This window comes from Apteryx rowi, unplaced genomic scaffold (assembly GCF_003343035.1).
Source record: "Apteryx rowi isolate R43461 unplaced genomic scaffold, aptRow1 scaffold_30, whole genome shotgun sequence".
Lineage (NCBI taxonomy): Eukaryota > Metazoa > Chordata > Aves > Apterygiformes > Apterygidae > Apteryx > Apteryx rowi.
The window spans coordinates 3773648-3794363 of NW_020449419.1; the positions used below are offsets into that span (position 1 = coordinate 3773648).

At 41.0% G+C, this 20716-nt stretch overlaps 1 protein-coding gene across 1 annotated transcript in view; it reads left to right on the top strand.

Annotated features, from left to right (window-relative positions):
• The first annotated feature begins 6967 nt into the window (after window positions 1–6967).
• LDB3 (LIM domain binding 3) overlaps window positions 6968–20716 on the top strand; it is an 80158-nt gene continuing 66409 nt past the window's right edge. The window contains exon 1 of the mRNA XM_026069960.1: window positions 6968–7093. Coding sequence (XP_025925745.1) covers window positions 7001–7093 — 93 coding nt within the window. The 5' untranslated portion in view covers window positions 6968–7000. The remainder of the gene's footprint in view (window positions 7094–20716) is intronic.

Sequence of the window (20716 nt, forward strand, 5' to 3'; positions counted from 1 at the left end):
CCCACTTGAATTCACAAACAGATTTTTGAAAACGATAGGGCGTTGGCCGGCCACGCCCACAGAAAGTAACGGTTAACGGTCCCTCGGAACCGGCCGCCCCAGCCGCAGGGGGCATTTTTGAAAACGATGGGGCGTTGGCCGGCCACGCCCACAGAAAGTAACGGTTAACGGTCCCTCGGAACCGGCCGCCCCGCCTAAAGGGCGGCCTCGCCTCCGCTGCCGCTTTAAGGTCTCCACCTTAGCGGCGGCAGCGCCTCCCCCGCCTGGGGAGCGGGCGGCGGCGGCGGGAGAGGGAGGCGGAGCCCGCGCCGAGGTAGCCCCGGGCTGGGGGGAGCGGCTCGGCTCGGCTCGGCTCCCGGGGCGGCCTCGGCGGGTCGCCGGCGAACGGTAAAGGCGGGTCCCGGCGGGCTCCGAGGGGCGCGGGGACACGGAGGTAGCCGCCCCGGCTGCCGGGCGGCAGAGCAGCTGATGCGCCTCCTGCTGCCGCGCGCTCGCAGCCTTTCACTGCCCGCTGCCGTGCAGAGAAAGGAGGCTTCAACTCCCTTCGAGTTAACGCGTCGGAAGAAACGTAACGGAGAGAAGGAGGAGGTAACTGCTCTTCCAGCCAAAGGCGGTCATGGTCAAAGTACTGTTTGCAAATGAAGACTGTAGAAGGGGAGTCACATGCTGCCTTTAAAAACCTCCCCGGGGAATTAAAGGCTCTCCTTAGTGGAAAACGCTACCTAGTAAAGCCTTTCCCGTGAAGGTAGAGACTAGTAGGTGAGTCACGTGGCTGCAGTCTAACTCTTGGGGAATCTGCTCCATTTAATCATGAGTCGCGCTTGTGGACGGGAGCACCTCCTTAGGAGCGCGCTGCTGCCTCGTTGGGGTGCGGTGGTCGGTGAGGAGTCTGTGCAGTGGGGAGATACGGCCGGCGGCAAAGCGACGCGCGAGTCCTGGTCCAGGTGGGGCTCACGGAGAACTGCCCTTCGGCTTTTTAGCCAGGGTTCCTGTAGACTTCCCCCCCCGCCCTTAGTCACAAAACAGTCAATTAGGATCACAGGCAACAAGATGCAGAGTAAAGCAGTCACAGGGTTGCTATAAACTTTCCTGGTTTTAGACTAGAGTCGAGAAAGCATAAAGACAAAAATGGCAAAGCATTTAGCAGCCTTCTGTTTCTGGTTCACGTACAGCCGCCTGCATTAGAAACTGAGCCCTGCCTTTTAATCCAGTCTCTGCTGTTGACTCATTCGGTGATCTACAGTTAATAACCTAACTGCTATGGCTAAGCTATGTAAAAAAGAGATGACAATGTTTACCTAAATAACAGGTGTTTTTGGGTTCTCTATCTAAAAAATATATATATGTGTGTGTATATATGTATACACACATATACATATAGACATTTATATATAAAAATAAGTCTCTTGGTAAAGTAGGTGCCACAAAAGTGTTAAGTGTTACATGCTGTAGTGGAGATCTTTAAAAACAATAACTGAGACCTTGGTAAGGTGAGAACTCAGTAATGTGCACTTAAGTCTTTTTGTAATGCTGGGAGGAAGAAATCTTTGTAAATAGTCTGGACAGGTGTGACTTCCTTTTCCCTTCCCTCAGTAGCCTGTCTTTCCACAGGCATGGCTTGCAGTGTAGCATAGTTACCAAAGTCTTTGAGCCTTTTAAAGATGTAAGCTAGCTACACTGTGGTATACCTGTCTCTCACAATAATAAAAGGAGTATTGTGGCAGTAAAAAATGCCAGTTAGCAGGAAAAAAGTCTAAAATGTGAGTGTTCTGTAATGGTGAAAGTAGTAATGGTGAAGGATCTAGAGATGAGAGTAAACAACAAATTTGATGCAAGTCTGTAAGGTGATAATGGCAGCAGCAAACAGCCAAACAGAAAACTGAGCTGCATTTCTGAAGACATTGTATCACGGGGCGGGGGAATAATATTCCATCATTATATCGCTGTAACATATCTCTTCAGGAATCCTATATTCTGTTGGGACCCTCAAACTGCATTACTAGAAAGATATCAACAAAGCAGAACTTGGTGAAGCCAGAGGTGATAGAAAATCTAATTCCTATGGAAAGATCAAAGTACAGGACTTAGGACAAGTTGACAGAGACATCTAAGAGGAATTCAGGAATATAAAGTTCTGTAAGAATTGAAGGGTTTCAGTTAAATGGGTGAAACAACGTGTACGAGGAAGTACAAGTAGGATTAACTGAACTTAGTCGAGAGCTCAGCAGCAAGGGAAAGGAGTGGCATTGAGCTCTGTTGCCCTGTAGAATAGTCTTGTTGTGGAAAAAATATTAAAATTCTGTTGGAAAAAAATCTTTGCTCTCAGTAGTTATTTTTACATTCAATCTGACATTGTCAAGGATATGAATTCTGAGCTAAAAGGTTTTTCCCTCTTTAATGGCCCTGATTCAAATTCTTTAGTACCGATTAGCCCATATATAGTAAATACATGCTATTCTGTCCCATGGATGGATATGAAGATCAGTCCCCAAATATAGCTATTGTACCCCTGTTATTCCATGTGGAATGCAATTAACTTTGAGTTAACCCAAAGTTTGGGAATAATCTAGGACTGCATATACTAACCATCTGGTTCAAAACTTGGATTTATTTTCTTCATTTGCATGTGGGTGCCTTCTTTACACGTACTCCCAATGTATCCCCCTTGCCTTCCTGCTCTTCTGAAAGAGTGCAAATAATCTTAGTGGGTGCGGTGTAGGAATTCATGGGACAAAACAGACATTTTTGTTCTAAAGTTGACTGAGAATTACCTTCTTGTACTGCTACTCCTCAGGGAGTAGCAGGGAGGCAGTAGTGAGGGAGACTGAGACAGAGAATGCTAGTGTATTTATCTGATTTTTTTTTTTAAGGGATTTATATCCAGTTTATTGAAGAGATTTTTATTGAAAAGAAATAATAGCTTATTCTTCTAAAGGGTATGTCCTTTGTTTGCCTAAAGGAAAACATAAAAAGTTGTGGAAACCATGACTTTGCAGATGTGTGCCAAAGACACATGGTCTATTGTAGATCAGAAGCCAAATAAACTCTCAAGCAATCTACTTCTGAAATGCTCGATGTTACAAATGATGCAGCTTTGTTACTGCAGTAAAAGTAACAGGCTCTCCTAGAAGCACCTCTAGCACTGCTGCTAAAATATAGCTGATGAGTAATGTGGTCAGCCTAACAAAGTGGTAGCAACTTGAACAATTGGAATTTCCAGGGCTTGTGTCCTCCATCTTAATTTAGCGTTGACTCTAGTGGTTTTTATTTCATTCACTTAATGGCTCTGTGCTCCCAGGCATGCAGTTGTAGCTTTCCTGAAGTTGTTTCACTATAATACAACAACATGGTCTCCTAGCATATGTGAATTGTTTCCTCTAGCGTAGTGTCTGACGTAGTTGTGGAAGCATGGCTCTGCTGTGGCTCCAAGCCATTTGCTGGAGGTGGCAGCACTCTCCTCTGCCCATGGAGCCTGCTGGTGCTTGGGGCCCGTTGTGCCCGGGACCCGTCCAGCTTCCTCACAACTGTTCCCGTCAGTCAGCTGGGGACAAGTCTGGGGGGACCTTATGAGCTCTGGACAATCCTTCGTTTTGATATCTGAAGAGAAAATGTCACCCTACTCCTGGATATATATTTTTTTCTTTTATTGTCACTTCTTATGCCACTGACTCTTCTGACTCAGCATAGCTTCCGTCTGAAGGGAGGGAACTACAAGTACGTCACTGATTTTGACTAAGCTGGAGAATGTAGGGAAGAAGCCACTCCAAGAGAAACTAAATGCTGTTATTTGAGCAAACAAACAAAAAAAAGATTTTTGGAACAGTGTTTTGTTATGCTAAGAAGCATAAAGCAACTAAAACCTAATTTAAACATCACTAACCTCTGGAAACAAGAGGATTATATGTAAACACACAGTTTACTTCATCCTTGGCTTTCGCTGAAAGTTTTGGTGGCCTTTGTGCTGGTAGCTATGAAGGCACTGTACCTGCTGCACCAATCCAGTTCCCTCTGCTTGCTCTGGAGATTTGACACAGGCTTTTTAAAGAGCACCTGTGTCTCTTGCTCATCTGTACCTTTGAAAACAGGGCAGGTTTTCTGGGTGGGTCTTGCATCCCCAGCTCTCTACTTGAGAGACTGCCTGTTGTAGGAGTCTGCAGAAGGCAAACAGGACCTGTGCTACAAGTACCCCCAGCAAACAGAGCTGTGACTGCAGCATGAGCCTCTGTACCGTGTGGAGTTCTCCATTATTTGGCACAGCACTTCCTTGGAAGAGGATAGGTGGCGAATGAGTCATGACGGGAGAGATGTGAAACAGCGTGAAGGCAAAAGGGAAACAAGCACAGGAGGGAATGGACCTGAAAGGCCTAGAAAATGAGAATTCTGGTAGTGATAATGTGGGCACATGTAAGAGCTGTGGATGTTAGGTTGCCTTGTGTTGAAGGAGAGTGTTGGCCAGGACACTGGTATTCTCTACACTCTTTTAAAAAAAAAAAAGTGTCAAGCTGTGCCAGACCTCCATGTGGATACAGACAAAAACCAAAGGAGTAGGAACAAGTGAGCTCAGTGTAACCTTTCACACAAATGATAATGTCCCTAATGAGACTACCGCTGTAGTTTCATAGCACACCCTCCAGCTTGAAGGATCTCACAGACCCTTTCAGACATCATGAACAGATAAACAAATGCCATGTTACACATGTGAAAGTAAGACAGAAGCATGTAGTCAGATTAAACAGCATCTCTGTTTCTTAATGCTTAGCTCTGTTCAGCTTGCTGTCTATGCAGTTTTATTCTGTTACAGTTTTTCCTCTTTTTTTTTTATGAAATTTTAGATATAGRAAGGTAACTTACAGGGACCTGGCAGTTCATAAAAATGTAACCTCTCTTCTGATTCTTTTTTTTCTGCAATTCTGTGTATACTAGTGAATCAATAACTTGCCCTGTTTCTCTCGCTTGTTTTTTTTTCCATTCTGTGCTCCTGAACCTTTGAAACAGAGCCAAGACAGAGCAATAGAAAACAGCAATGGATTCCGGGAAGAGAAAAGGAATAGTACAGTGGGAATCTACCTGTGATCTTTGGTGTATGCAGGTGCCCTTTAAAAAAAAATAAATAAAAAAAATCCAGTATTAGACTTAGGCAGAGGCCTACTAGATAGACTGGGCAGGCCTGAAGGCTCTTCAAAGTGCAGCACTTCAGTTTTCTCTCTCCTTTAAGTCATCTCCAAACCTCACTGATTATGGCCTCCTATAGAGATAGTTTACAAATGCTGTTAATTTAGATGCATTATGGAGGTGTTTGCGAGACAGCAGTGATCTATTTTCATTTGAAGCTCTGTTTTGCCATTTGCTTTGCTTTTGGATTGGGCCAGTTCTACTGCCTGAGTGCAACTTTCATTCAAATCCATGTGAGCTGCTGCAGTTTAATTTGGGCCTCTGCTTAAAAAATACAGTTAGGTGGTTTAGTCTAGTGTCTATGCAGAGCATGATTATTTCCTTGTATAAATGGCTCTTCTGTTGCCATAAGTACTAAACAAAAGCTCTTATTGCCTCATGATTTTGAAAAATTGACTGTTTCCTTAGGTAAAAACTGGGACCGTATTAGTGTTTGCTCCCTGTGGTTTCACCATCAGTTTCTCCATGACATTTAAGACACAAGCCTGCGCACCTTAAGTTTTAATGTGCGTGGGCAGACAAGACTTCATGTCCACATTCAAACTGAGCCACTGGACTCTAGGGCATGATGTGGTTTTGATTCTTTTTGCTAATCAGAGGGGAGCCTATGCTTATTTTTCACCTTAGCATAGGGGGAATTATTGTGTCACATGAGTGTAAAAGCAAGGGTGCTACAGAGAAACAGTAGAATGGTTCTGGAGGTCCTGCACATATTAATGACTTGAAAGGAGGGAGCATTATTTAATGTTTATAGCTTTATCATGAGAGCAGAAGCTGTTTGTTTATATTCATACGTCTGCCAACACCTCCCCCCTGCCCTTGTTCTCCATATTTTAGTTATTCCCAATCTAAGGCAGAACTGCTATTCAGCATTACCAAACTTGGGCTGTGAAGTTTTATGGAACATCTAATACAAATGGAATAGAAACTATCAAATATCTCAGAAATAAATTAGGGAAACAGTTAGCTAGCTATTTGTCATGTTAGCCTTCTGCTTAACTGCTGTGCCTTTAAGAGACTTGTATCAAAATAATATCTGACAAGTATGTGATTTAACTAAGCTTTTGCCACAGAAATCACATGCTACTTAGAAATAACTTGTAATACCTCTAGCTGCATTCCAAGAGAATAAATTTTGATTTTCCCTTGGGAAAGTAAAGGCTATGTAACAAAGAGCCAGAAGTGTATGAAGTTTTTTGTGATGGCAAATGCATGTGGTGCATATTTTTCAGTTTAACAGACCAATGCAAAGCAAGCTAAACACTTTTTTTTTTTGCCTCTCCTGTAATGTATGGAAAGATCTACATTGAAAGCACTTATTTGTAGTACATTATCTATCACTGTGTAATAAATATATATTCTGAAGCATAAGTTACAAATGGCTTTGTAGTTGTTAACAGGTTAGTAATAAGATTTGAATGTTTGGGATTTTAACATGGGATTTCCCCCCCCCCCCCCAAAATATATTTTGCCCATAAAGTAAGTGAGCATGAAGAGGGGCTTGGGAAGCCTAGAAAGATCTGTCCCCCTCCCTGGGGGCTATATTAGACCTCTGAGTCATAAAGTCTTTGCATAGTAGGTGTCTGGTTACAAACCTTTTATGGGCCCTCCTCAGCTGGGATATCAGCATCTGCATTATAGCTCCCATCTATTCTTAGGTGGTATCCCAGCACGACTGAACAGGCAAGGCAGGAAGAGAATATACTTTCCATGTAGAAAGCCTTTCCCCCTTCTCATTCTGCTTTTTTTTTTTTTTTCACGCTTTCTCTGTCTACCCCATCCTTCTGTTCTGCAGTGCCTTGTCATCGGCTGGTGAAAGAGGTACAAAATGGCTTACAACGTGACTCTGAATGGACCTGGACCATGGGGTTTCCGACTGCAAGGCGGCAAGGACTTCAACATGCCCTTGACCATCTCCAGAGTAAGTGAACAGAAAGCTTCATTGAGTTTGTATATAGGTTGGAAAATAGCAGTAAACTAACTGTATGTACACTCTGATCTGGCCAAGCAAAGTGGAGGATCTCTGCAGCTAGGTCTGAATAAAAAGAATATAATGTAGACTTTAAAAATACCAGTTCAAGGCACAACCTGTCATTGATGATGCCACAGGAAAACATTTTTGGTTGGATTGTGTGTTTCTAAGAATGTTGATACTGTCTCTCTTAAATGAGCTTCCAGTTCTGTTTTGTATAGTGTTGAACCTTTTCTGCTGGCAAGGGCCTCTCTGGTGCTGTCTATACAGACCTTTGGGGGAAGGGAATAGAAGAACTACAAATAGCAATATAAAATTATATTTCCAGAAAATAAGTATGTAACTGCTTCTAAATGTGTGAAGTCTGTATGTTCATACAGGACAAAGGGATATATTTCCCCTTTTTTGGGTCAGGGAGGCGCAATAATTGGATGAAAATTAGACATGTCAAGTGGAAGACTCAATAGTGCTGAAAATACTGTCTTAAATTATGCACAAGGCTTCCATTTGTAGCTGATGAGCAGTGTTTGATTTAATAATTGATTACCCAGTGCATCTGTTGATTATAGTCCCTTTTTTATAGCCATCTTTTTTTTTTTCCCCCCCTCTATAAGAGGCAATATCTTAAGGCATTTCAGTGGAGTGTTATTACCTGAATTATTGTGTTCATTAAAAGCTTTTAACACTGAACGGTCCTCAAATGCAAAAGTTTCCCATCCTTGCCTTGCTCTTACAAAGCAAGATAGCTCTGTATAACTTCTAATTTGGAAGCTCTGCTTTCCAGTACCTCTCAGGAGCTCCTGCCTGCTTTTTTGGCAGTCTCAGCTTTATTTCAGAATGTTCAGATCTTTTAGAGATGTCCTGGTTACTCCACAAATCACCTGCACAAGGCTGATCAGTTTGCAGAGCAGTGATGAGAGAGGTTACTTACATAATAGTCTTTAAAAGGAATACCAGAATGATTTAATCASATAAACAAATAGATTGCAAGCAGAGTCTGCTGCACTGGGAAAAAAAAAATCAATGCTACTTTGAAAACTTTTTCTTAATGAAAAAATACAATCAGTTAAATTGTGGATACCAAATTGATATCCCTGCAACAATCATGAATCAAAGACATCGACAAGCTTCTGAAGTCTTAACTGTCCTATTTCATATTCAAACTGTAAAGCTCTGTCTTATTTGCTCTCCCTTATTCTTATGTACAATATTCCATTCTCCCTAGAGAGCTGTATTTGTGTTAATGTTCCTATGATGATGAGAGGACCTTTTCATAATCCCTTTTGCAGAAGAGGTCTTTGTGCTATTGGAATGGCAAAGAAAGATGTTCTGTCAATGTTATAAATAATGACTGCTCACAAAAATTCACTTTCAAAAGCTTATACTAATTTCAGCATGGTAAATAGTTCTGGTATTTCGTTCCTTATCCCACCAAAGGTAAGGATGGAGAGGTGCCAATGTATTTCTGTAGGCATACTCATGACACTTTAGCACCTTGCTCTGTGAAGTGTTAAGTTTTTTAAAGTAATTCAGTCATGCCTAGAGGCCACCTGTCAAGGACTGTGACTGTGACACTTGCACTGTATATGACGCAATCAAAATGAAAAGCCAGTTGTTTCCCAAAGAACCCATAGTCTTAGGTCATGATCTCATAAGGGAGACTCGCTGTGCCCGAAGGTTGTGTGATTCTCATGGGGCTGCTGAGGGCATGTGATGAGCTGGAGTAAATCTCTGTGATGGCTGGATTCCCAGAGGCACGGAGGAATTACCCTTTTGCACAGCTGGCTGCATTCCTGGCAGTAGAAGTGTCAGAAAGTACTGTTAAATGCTTTGAAATCTTCCCCAATGAGGCCCCATTTTTAGTTGTGAATGTTGCTTTAGGGGTGGGATTGGGTTTGGAAGCCTGCTTTAGGGAAAAAGCAGACATGCAGAAATGAACACACTGTCTTTTGGGGAGAGGAGAAGGGAAAGCTGGAATAGGAATGCATGCTGTTTGTGATATTTTTAATTGTAAGAGAGTTTAATGCATGGCTTTTGATGATAATGTCCTAATAAAGTCTGTTTTTTCTTTAGCATCTTTCGCATAAATATATCCCCAAAAGTATCAGAGATTCCCATTATCAGCAATTTGCAGACAAGTGAGGTGAGCTGTGAACTCAGCCATAATTGCAGTCTTGCCAAGAGGAGAAGGGAAGACTGTACTTAGTTGCTTTTTTCTCAAGAATGTCTTGACAGTATGGAATGACTGTGAGGAAAATCCCTTTCTGGGAAGAGCATACAGCTCTGAATGTTGCCAGCAGGTGTCATACACATCTATGGACTGGTTTTGATCCACAGCTGCACTGAGATGGAACCAAACTTCCAATGTGCAAGACAGTGGTGCCTAAAATGCAATCATTTCAACTGAAAGGGCCACATAGTTGCTTTTAATACCAAATGTGGCATGATCTTTTTGCCTTCTCATGCTTAGTTTTCCTCTACACAGGCAGATGGGGTTTACCTGCGGGCACGCGCTTTATAACCTTATTGCTTGGGAGCTGTTAGAGTATCTGTGGGGTGCCACTGAGAGCAGAAGGATTCACCCTCTTTTATGGAGACTCTGTGCTCTTCTGTTATGCTGCAAGTCATATAGTGACAGAGTGGCCTCTGGGCTCCTGGGAAAGATGAGTGTCTGCCACACCAGGATTGTTCATCCCATCTATAGTCTTACCTCTGCAAGTTTTCAAGGGCCTTTCTGAAAGGGGAAGCTAGTATTGGTACTAGTATTAAGCCATTCCACAGCTAGACATGAAGTGGGCACCCTGGCCTTAGGGAATAGAGCTGTGGCCCGGAGCTCTGGGGATCTGCACTCTATCAGCCAGCCCCTGACGATTCCCATGCTGCCCCTGCTTCTCCACCTGAGAAGCAGGGGAGAAAACCTGAAGGTTTTTGAGGCCTGCTTACAAAAGCACAATGCAAGATTGAGGCTTTGCTAATGCTTCTGTTCAGGACAATGCTCTTCCTCTTAAAACAGTGAGCAAGGAAGGGAATTACTCTTTCTCAGAGCTATGTTACAACAGTTTAGACTTAAAGGACTTTTTAAAATGCTTTCTGAGATGCTGCCATGTCTTCCCTTCAGGGAGGTCCAGGTGATCATATCACTGCTGAATCAACAGCATAAGACACAGGGGTACCAGTCAATCAGCTGGGTGACAGGTGAGGACATAGCTTTGTGTTCCCCTGAAATGGAACATTGTGCTTAATGCTATGTTCTCTATCTAAAAATAAGTGCCTGTCTGGTGTCAGTAGTGGGAAGAGAAGGGAGAGAAACAAGTACATAAGAGCTAACGTCACCCTGCAGCTTTCTACTCCTTTAACAATGGAACAAATTCTTCTTTAGAAAATAATTTGGGAAGACTTTGTATTTTAAAAATAGTTTTTTACTCCCCACCCTACAGACCTTCCCACCCTCTAGGATTAATTTGTCATGAGATGTCATGGGCAGGTACCAGAGGTAGGAAAACAGTAGTGACTGACTCCCAGTGAAGCTGAGCATCTGTCACTCCTACTGAAATGACTGAGAGTTGCAGGTTATTGACGCTGCTAAGAGCTGTCACCAGTGGCCTGATCGTATGCGTAAATCTCATCTTCCCAAATTGATGTAGGCAGCAAAGCAGTTTATTTTCTCCTACTGCCTGCATAGACTGCCTGAAAACAAGCAGAATTAATTAATTTTATAGACCTAATCCTGTCTAAGAAGGATATTAGGCATGGTTAATCATTTAAGGCATGGTTAATCATGGCTATATTGCCATGTTACTTAAGATGGTGGAATTGTAGGTGGATGGATGCAATGACAGAGTCTCTTTGTATATTTGTGAATGATGTTTGCTGAACAGCAAACTCTTCTAGTGAGACAGACTGGCTTGCAAGTGGTGCAATGAGATGAAAGGCATGCAGGAATTATTATTATTATTATTATCATCTGAGATAGCTAAAATATTGTCCAAAACAGCGCTGTCACTCATGACTGGTATATTCACTCTGATTATCCACTCAGTTCTGTGTTTCCTAATAGAGAAGTGTGGTTTTTGGTGGTTTTTTTGAATGTTGCCTGGGTGCCAAATCAGAAGCCAGAACCTGAAGCTAAAGGAGACAGTATTTAAACAAACAAACAACAACAAAAAGAGGTATTGTAGAACTATTTTGGCTTTACTTTAGTAAGTGAGTAAGAAGTTGAAATCTGACCATGATAACAATGCAGTGAGGGGAAATTCTGAGCACTAATAGGAAAATAAATGACATTTTAAGCTGATCTGTGTACTTGCTCTGATGCAAACAGCCTGAAACAGTTCTTCTGAAAGAGCTATTCTAGCATTGGCAATTCATGTCGCTGGAGGAACAGGAAAGCTTTTCTCGTATTTGTTGGACTCTCTCCTTTTACTAGCATGTTTTCTTAATTACTTCCTGTCCCTCCTCCACTCCCAAACATGCAGGTGTCAGCCTCTCTGTGACTGTGTTCCCCTCAGGGGATCTGTGTGAGAMTATTCATCCTGTACTCCTGTTTGCTTATGGGCTTATATTGCATATGGGCTTTCAGTGCCTTACAATAGGGAAGTGATGGTTGAAAGGGGAGTCCCTCTTGGCTTTTTTTCTTTTATTCTTGAATGCAGGGAAACAGATTATCTGAGTCAAGCACCATGCTCCCTGCCACTGTCATTTGAACAGCTGTCTAGTGCTGTACATAAATTGTCATCAGAAGAAGGAAGTAYACCTGTGTTGACTGAACTAAAGACGTTTAGCAAGCTCATTTGAAACTGATTCCACATCACCTGTTCGTCTCTGATGCATATAACTGTTGAGTAGCTGTTGTGATAAAACTCCARCTTTGAGAGAAAAGGTTTTGTTTCATCTCTAAATGTGAAGTCCTTCACAATCCTAAGAGCCATAGGTTAGTGCTGATAATAGGTGGTATCCTACAAAACTAATAGGAAAGTCTTGTGTCTCGTAAAACTCCTCTCTTTTAACTACTGATGAGTAGAGATGTTTTATTTTTCCACCAAAATGCAAATGTCTTTGAGTCAACTTCTGAGAGGGGGCGTGGGCTGTTAAACTTTAATGTAATGACCCTCATGTCTAAAAGAGCTTTGCTAAATTCTTATCCATAGGCAATTTTAAATTCTTCCACTCTCCTACAACTGAGCTCCTGCAAGAAGGAAATGAAGTATTTCCAGGGCAACTTTTAAGAACGCTCCAAAACATTGCTGTCTGTGTGTGGAAGAAACAACTATTCTGTTGGTGTTAGCATTCCTTTGTGATAATCTGCTTAACTTCTAGATTGTTTCTTGAGCAAGTCATCTCAATGAAAGTCATAGCATTGAAAATTTTACTACGTGCAGTTGTTTATTGTATTCTATGGGTGTGTCATTATCATGGAAGAGTGCTAATATCTTCAGATGGTATTTTTACTTTCAAGATAATTTGCAATCCAATTCCAGTATGTTTACAGCCACAGTTAGCAGAAATGATTGCATCTCTGTGAGACTCAACCCTGCAAATAACTTCTAAAACTCCTGGTTTGGTGCTGTTTATCTGAGATGTCTCAGTAGTCAAGATTTACACTACAAGTGACAATACAGTAAATAAGACATTTGTATGATATGGCTGCATCTCATCAAACATGAGTGGCATGTGCTGGACAGAGGAGGGAGTGAGCAAATGCTGTAGTTGTGTTCTGTTTAAATAGTATTTATTGGGCCAGAAAAAGAGAGAGATTCTGAAGTCTGGGGATGGGAACACTTCTGGATATAGGGGACAAGTCCCTTCTCTGAATAAAGCAGAGCAGAGGCTTAAATAACTTGACTGTCTGTGTGCTCTAACAAGTGGGGCATTAGTTATTCTGAGGTAGACAAAATCTGTCAACATCCCAATGGATATTTTGCCTAAGCTACTAACACTTCAGGAGAAGGTTTGGTTTCAACAAATATCAGATTTTTATAATACAGAGCAGTTCCATGACCAGATAACTGTTTTTTCATATACTGTGGTTGAATCGTGATATAAGGAAGAAGTCCCCTCCCTTCCCCCCCCCAATACCTTGAAGAAAACATTCTGAAAAATCCACGCAGCTTATTACTGTATCTTTAAACTCAGAATTTCCAGAAATGATAATTTTGCGGTAAGGAGAAGAGACTTTTTATTTTTTATTTATCAGTATCATAACGTAATGTGACTTGCATGTGTATACTGTCCTCCACCAAATAACTTTCAGGAAGGATATGGTTTACAGCTCTACTGCAGCTTTTGGTCAAACAGTTTCCCCTTTAAATCAAGTGTGTGCTTGGAATTGAAAGGCAGCTCCTCATATCTGTTTGTCTGATTAAAGTAAYAACTAAATACTAAACTCAGTGCTGAAAGCCGGGTTACAGAAAGAGCACTATGTACTCTGCATAGTACCTATGCACGCACCATACATAGCTCTGTTTAAGGTTCTGTTTCTCAATTCTACCTGTTTTGAATTTCAGGAGCAACACCTAGGACTGTAAGAATGTAGGCCAGATTACTATGACTAATGGCCTGTAATAGCTGTGGTACTGGCTTAAACGATGTGTAGCTGGTGATATATAATAAACACTGCTGCCCTGATTGTTCTGACACAAAATATGTAACCAGTGTAGCTGTAGCCCTTCCTTTCTGTTTAATCTGCTAAATGCAGCTCATTGGGGTTTGATTGTATCTAGGTCATCAAATCCGTTGTGGCATTATCTGTGAAAGAGTTCAGCGTCTGAAATAACTAGACATAGGATCTATGCAATTACCAACTCACTTTTAAATCCAGTCAATATTTCTTGGTGTTAGGCTACTACTGCTTCCAAAAAACAGTCTGCAGGGACTTTACAGCTTGCTTTACTGCAGTAGGAAGGGGAATATAACCTTTCCCGTGAACAGGAGGCATAGTGTTGACTGACTGTGTTGAGAAACTTGGGCCCAGYGATGGTGAAAAGCTGAGAAGGATTTCACAAGTGGAGATAACTGTAATTATTGTGTCTTTACACAGAATAATTTTTCTTAATCTAAGGAAGCATGTCCAGAACTCAAATGAGGGTGTGTTCTTTTTTCTTTTTTTTTCCCCCCTTATTTTAACATTTAACAATGTTCCTTGTCAGCTGGATATTCTGGTCTGATAAATTTCTCAGCTCTTTGACCTAGAGCTTATTTAGCAGAGAATATAGTTTRTGTAACATTTCAGGAAGTCCTCAGGTTTACTTAATTAACTTCTAATAATCTTGAAGCTCCTTCAGAACCAGTAAAGGTAGCAAGAGGTAACCATTAAATTATGAATTTTAAGCTGCTGAACTGTTCATGTTTTATAATGAAAATGTACAACTAAACTTATTTCCATTTAGTACTTTTTATTATAGTGTCTGGTGTCTGAACTCAGTAAATGGCTGTCTTCCATGACACAGCAGATAACCTGTTATTAACTCTGTTCTGAGTGCATTATTGTAGAATGTTCTTCAGCCAATGGAACACAAAGAACGAAATCAGTTCTGCAAATATGTTAGCATTAACTATCTATTCTAGCAGCAGCAGTTCTCATCTGGTCACTCCTGTTGTCTAATTCCACTTAATTAGTGGTGTAAAAAATACATTTTGTAGATCTAGAAAATGTGGGTATTAAAAAAAGCCTTCAAAAGCACTCTATCAAGATGGCATATTAAATGCAATAAGCTTTATGATGTAGCATTGTGTGCTCAGCTTGCTCAAGCCTCCTTCTTTGATGTAGTTTTGTTTTGTATGTAACATTCACTATTCAACTAGAAGTTTCTATACATAGGGACCTGAGATGCCACCACTTTAATGCATAATAAACCATTAAATAGCATCCAGTATAATATGACATATTGCTCTTCTTTGTTCGCTGGGTATGTTGTAGGAAGAACTGGATACCCAGTGAGCCAGTAAGTTGTTAATTTCCTTTGAAAAATCATGAGGAAGGAGGAAGACTTTTGCTGAATATGTTAAAAGTTGATACTTGCAAGTCTTGAAGAAAGAAATTAAGTTAGAACAGTGTTTTGCAATGCTATTTATGGTATGCTTTGAAATTATTAATGCTATTTGAAAAAGGATGACTTATACTTAAAAAAGAACATGTGAAAGGGCTGTTTCTCCTGCTGCTACTATAATTAAAATCTTAAAAAGGTTACTTGAGAGTGAAATCTGAGAAGAGGCTTTTTTTAACAATTGTTTACATTATTAAATCCTAATTTTATCAAGTATACAATGATATTTAATAAATGACACTTCATGAGGAATTGAATTATTGCCTGTGCAAAGTGAGGACAAGAATGTCAGTAGGTATGCTGTTCAGTTGCATTGTGTTGACCCATAATTTACATAATATGGTATATTTAAAAGCAAACAAATGGTACCCATCAAAGCATGCCTTATAGGTGATGAGGAAAAAAATGTATTTTACTTAGCTGCTATCATAACTTAAGGGCCCAAATGAAATGAAAGCTTCATCATGTGGGCTGTCTGCCTGATGCCGGCCCTGCAGCTTAATCCACCCTAGTTAGGAATCCCTTTGGAACAGTCCTAAAAAATTCATTTTCAGGTCCATAAAAAGTATAGTTTTTCCCAAAAATGCAAAGCTATTTCTGTGTTCTTCCAAGAGACTTTCTGGAACAAAATCAGCCAGCTTTTCAGTTTTTTTGGTTTTATGGGGGGAAAAAAGACCATATTTTTCACCCACTAACTTTGTGTGTAAGCACTCAGTTTTTCTGGAACTGGGTACCTTGAAAATAATTAGTTACCAGCCTAGTAATGTCTTCACATGAAATCTTGAACATGCTTCTTACAAGGTGACTCCTTTTTTTGTTAGCTGTGGCTAGCAGCCATTTTTCCAGAAAGTCAATGAGATCTTGCCCTTCTTTTAGGAAGATGTAATGAGTCAAATATCTTAAAGGCGTGCAAATCCCCTGGCAAGGGTAGAGTTACCTTCTGCACTTCCCACATACGTAGCTGATGCTGGGGTCGTCTTTGCCACAGGTGTTCAGTGCCTGGACCCTGTGAATAAATAGGTTTTAACCTTTGTCCAAAATCCTTCCAAATACACTTGATTTGTTACAATGGCAGCTGAGGATTAGGAAGAACTCTGCCTTTCATATGCTGGCACCCTTTCTCAGAGTCCAAATACCAGCTGCTGGGCTATTTTGGCTCCCTCGCTTGTTGCTCTTGGTTAGTCATACTTGTTAATATAGGCGTAAACCCATATTCTCATTAAAGCTTACTGGCTCAAGGGTACACACTTAGTTTGAATAGGCTATGGCTCTTCAGTATAAACTCAGCATTAGTCACAGTTAGTCTTTATGTGGCGTGAAAAGTAACTGTAAGGCATTGTAGTGCTTCTACCTGGTTAAGGTGGCATGCATGCTCTTCAGAGGCCTCTGTGGGACTCTCATGCTATATTTAAAGCATCCTGTAACTTAGGAAGCTATTTTGAATTGGAATGAATGCTGCATTTACTTCAGACTTTTGGAATGCCAGCTTGGGATGTGGCATCCAAAAATACTATGCGTAACTCCAGATTCTAGTGTGTACTGCCAAATCCAGAATGTTCTGGTATTAGGGTGAATTTGGGCTGCCTTTTCTTGATCCTGGGGGTCATTTGGAGCTGTCCTCTATTTGAGAATGTCAGCATTCTCTCCTTACCTAGTCATAGCTGGTTCGAAAATGGCCAAGGGCAGGTGGTGCTACTACAGGGAGGTGTTTAAAAAAGAATTAGGCAGCTGAAACACGATGTTCTCTTTCATCAGGGTTGGCTAAGATTAATTACTCCTAGAAGTAAATTGACAGTCTTCCTACTAATTTTTTGTTAAGAGTTGAAAAATACAAGTACCCTCCTGACCTCCTGTCAGAATTGCTTTCCTGTCTAGAAGATTCTTGTCTCTGGCTTGCTAAAGTGACCTAACAAATTATTAGGGACTAAATCCCTTTGCCAGCTCTGTGGGATGGGGTGAATGAGGATCTCTCTATTGCATGTTTACTTTCTTAATGACAACAAGCGGTAAGAAGTCCCTAAGTGTCACTGTTGTCTTGAGCATCAGCAACAAAAACAACAGCACTCTTTTCAGTTTGTTTAATTGTCTATTGCCTGGTGCTGATTTAGTGTAATGATTCTAGAATTAAAATATATGCTGTGCTGGCATACCGCTGTCAGTAATTCAAGATGCGTGTGCAGAGTTGTGGGCAGCAGGCTGTTGAAGGTGAGCCCCTGAAAGAAACGGTGAGCAGACCACTGGGGTACCAGAACTGTTTGGCAGTTTCATGCCAGAAGCATCGTGCCAGCTGTTTGCCTTTGCAGCTCAGCCCTTCTATCTGGAATAATCAAGCTCACTAGGCTTTCTTTTGAGGGAGGGAATTCCCATATTTGGAAGCTTAATGCCTTAGTTGTGGCAGTTGGCTTCAAGGGCAAGTACTGATACTGCTGTGGACTATGTTTGTGTGGGAGAACCCTAGAGATGCCTCTTGGCATTTGTCCTTGCTCTATGTGGGATGGTACTCTGCCATCTCCTGCTTCTGTATGGCTGTTACCCTGCATTGGGCTGCTTCCCCTTACTGCCTTTCCTTGCTCTGGCCCCCAAATTCTCCCTCAGAGTCTCCCATCCTTGCTTTGTTCCTAGCTTTCTGTGATGTTCTGATTTAATGCATTTTAAGTGAAGGATTAAGGAAGTGGAGACTGCACTGGGAAAATGAGAACCACAGATCCTTCCACAAAACGTTATGATTTCTTGTATAAGAAGGGAAAGGGAAGGACAGAAAGACCATGCAGGATGAAAGAGTACAGGAGGGAGTTGGCCAAGCAGGGTACCTTATGGAAGTTCACAACTGCTGTGTATAACTGAGGCTTCCTTTTTCTCTGTTTAGAGGCATTGCTGTATTAAATAGTCTTCACTGCCCTGTGCTGGGGAACCCAAGCTGCAGCTAATACCAATATCATTTCTGAGCTGAGAGGAGAGTAAGTGTTGATATCTCAGTAGAGAATTTCTGGAAGATGCATCCCTCCCCTTAAACCACACCTTCTGTGGACCACAAATCATGCTTTTGTCCTGTTCATGGGCAGTTGCCGCCTTTTGCATCTATGTATCTGTGCTTAAATCTCTTTCTGCAGAGCTTTGTTTGCTCACCCTGCCAAACGTCATTTCAGACTGCAATCTCCTTTCCATTGAAAATACTCTGAGCACAGGTAGTTGGATGCATTCATCCTATCAAAAAATACAGGCAGATGATGATTTTGAGCATTTCCACCAGTTCTTCATAGCAAAGCGCAGTTAGGTTTCCCTATATAGGAATGTGTGCTTGCTTTCTAAATCCATGTCGTTTCTTCTGAAGATAACATCTTCTATTTGATTGAGTTTCTAGACATCATCCTTTAGGTGACCCAGAGAAGTAGGCAAGAGAACAACAGAGTTCCAAAAAAAAAAAAAAAAAACCTCCCCTGCACTGTCGCAACAAAAACTTTGTGGAAAATGTGTCCTGTGAAGATGTGCATCTTTGTCCTAAATGTCAGTGGAAAGACCCGAGTGACTTGCATCAAAAAGGCCTGGATCTTCAACTCATACAGGCTTAGTATGTTTCTTATTCTATATAGTATGCAGTACTTTTACAGTTCTTTTATATAGTGAAATGTTTCTACTTTTTGAAATCACAGCGGTAAATAAAGTGTGTGTGGTGGGGGAGAGCAGCAAAGAAGCTGTAAGCTCCAGTGAATCTGTGAATTAGTTCGGTTTTAGTTTCAGATCAATTTCATCTAGACCTAATTCTAATCCATTTCCTAGTAAAAGGGAGAAGAAGCCTAAGGACTGTTAATTAACATGGACAGGGTTGTTCTCTGGAAGAATATGGAGCGAAGAGCCATTGGTCTTTCCCGGTGTATGTGAGTTGAGAGAAGTTATCCCAGCTTGTGGGAACATTCTCAAAGGGGAGGAAAAAAACCAAACCCATCCCTTTCACAATACAGAAGGCATATTTCCAGTTTGATTGGCAAGATGAGGAGGTGGTATATCATTCCTTTGCATATGAAGGGGCTGGCAGTGAATGAAACCAAAACTAGAATTGAGCTGCTTTATTTATCCCTTGAACAGGTGCAGTGCAAGCAGCTGCAATATGATCTTCTGTACACTCCACCCACAATTCCCTGGAGTTCATGTGTCCTAAAGACAACCTGGAAAGGAGGCAGGACACTCTTGTACAGTATTATATTTTATAAGTACAGTGTGAGATGCTGATCCTTCCCATGGGGAAGGAATTCAAAAGCTAGATCTGAGTTTCATGTCATCTGGTGATATGGATAGATGTCTGCTTCTCTTGCCGCTCTCTGAGTGTTTAGCTCAATTACTGAGTTTGGTCTGTAACTCTTCTGCTTTATTAAAACTCTTTATAGGTCAGAAAAATGACACAAAGCAGTAGTTTTTAAAAAATAAACACTTAAGTGACTTGCCCCGTATTAACTGGACTTCTAATTACCTTTAATTTGTGGAAAATGTTGCCAAGAGGACTTGTAAATAGTATTTTTCTTTTGCCTACATTAAGCCTTGATCCTTCTCTGCTGGTCTTGGCAGAAATTGAATTGTGTCCCAGTATTAAATGCACCTCTAAGCTTGGGAGGCTAAGGAAGAGCTCTTGCCAGGTAGTTCAGATTAAGTCTCTGTGTTCAAAGTATAAATTTAGGAGCAAAGTATGGGTTTGGGAGCAAACTTTCCTCATTGGCATTTCATTCTAGAATCTCTACAGTGAATGTTCTGGCCTAGATGCCAGTAGTCCACAGTTTTAATCTTCCCCTAAAGTATCTGCTTTTGGCTACTATCTCAGACAAAGTAGTGGCCATCTGGCCCACACCTCTTCCTTAATATGAGAATGTCCTGGTGTAAACTGATGCTGTATTAGTGTGGAAAAAAACTCTTTAAAGCATAATCTTATTCGACTGCAGACCACCAACTTTAACACCAAAATATGGATCGGGAACCAGCAGGAAAAGCCCTGAAATTGCTGAAACCTCTCTGGAAAAAGAGGAGGGTGCATGCCATCTTCTGACGCTCTCATATCCTCCCACCTTGCTACAATTACATATTAATATGATACTCAGTAAAAATTAGTTCAGCATGTCATCTAAATGCATTTTTATCTGGCTAACTGTTAGCTCTAAGGGTTGAAGGTGTCACTTTGAAGATACAAAGCTGAGACATCTGATCTTTTTATATCTATTTTAATGTTTTAATATATTTATTAAGTGAAGCTGTAATGTTAAGCATTCTAAATCCCTATGTTTATTTCTGTTTAAAAAAAGAAGGAAGGAAATAGGAAATCAAGTGATAACATATTTGGTTAGAAAGATAGAAAATCATGAGAATAGATGAAAAAGGTAGTGATTTTCAATGTCCTTGTTGTATTCTTAGTTAAGTTCAGTTTTATACTTTTGGTACACAAGAAATGTTCTTTCCACCTTCCGTCCTGAATGCACACTGTGTATGACCTGTGTATTTATTTTAGGATATATTTTAGGACTTTTTTCACTTTACCCTGCTTTACTAC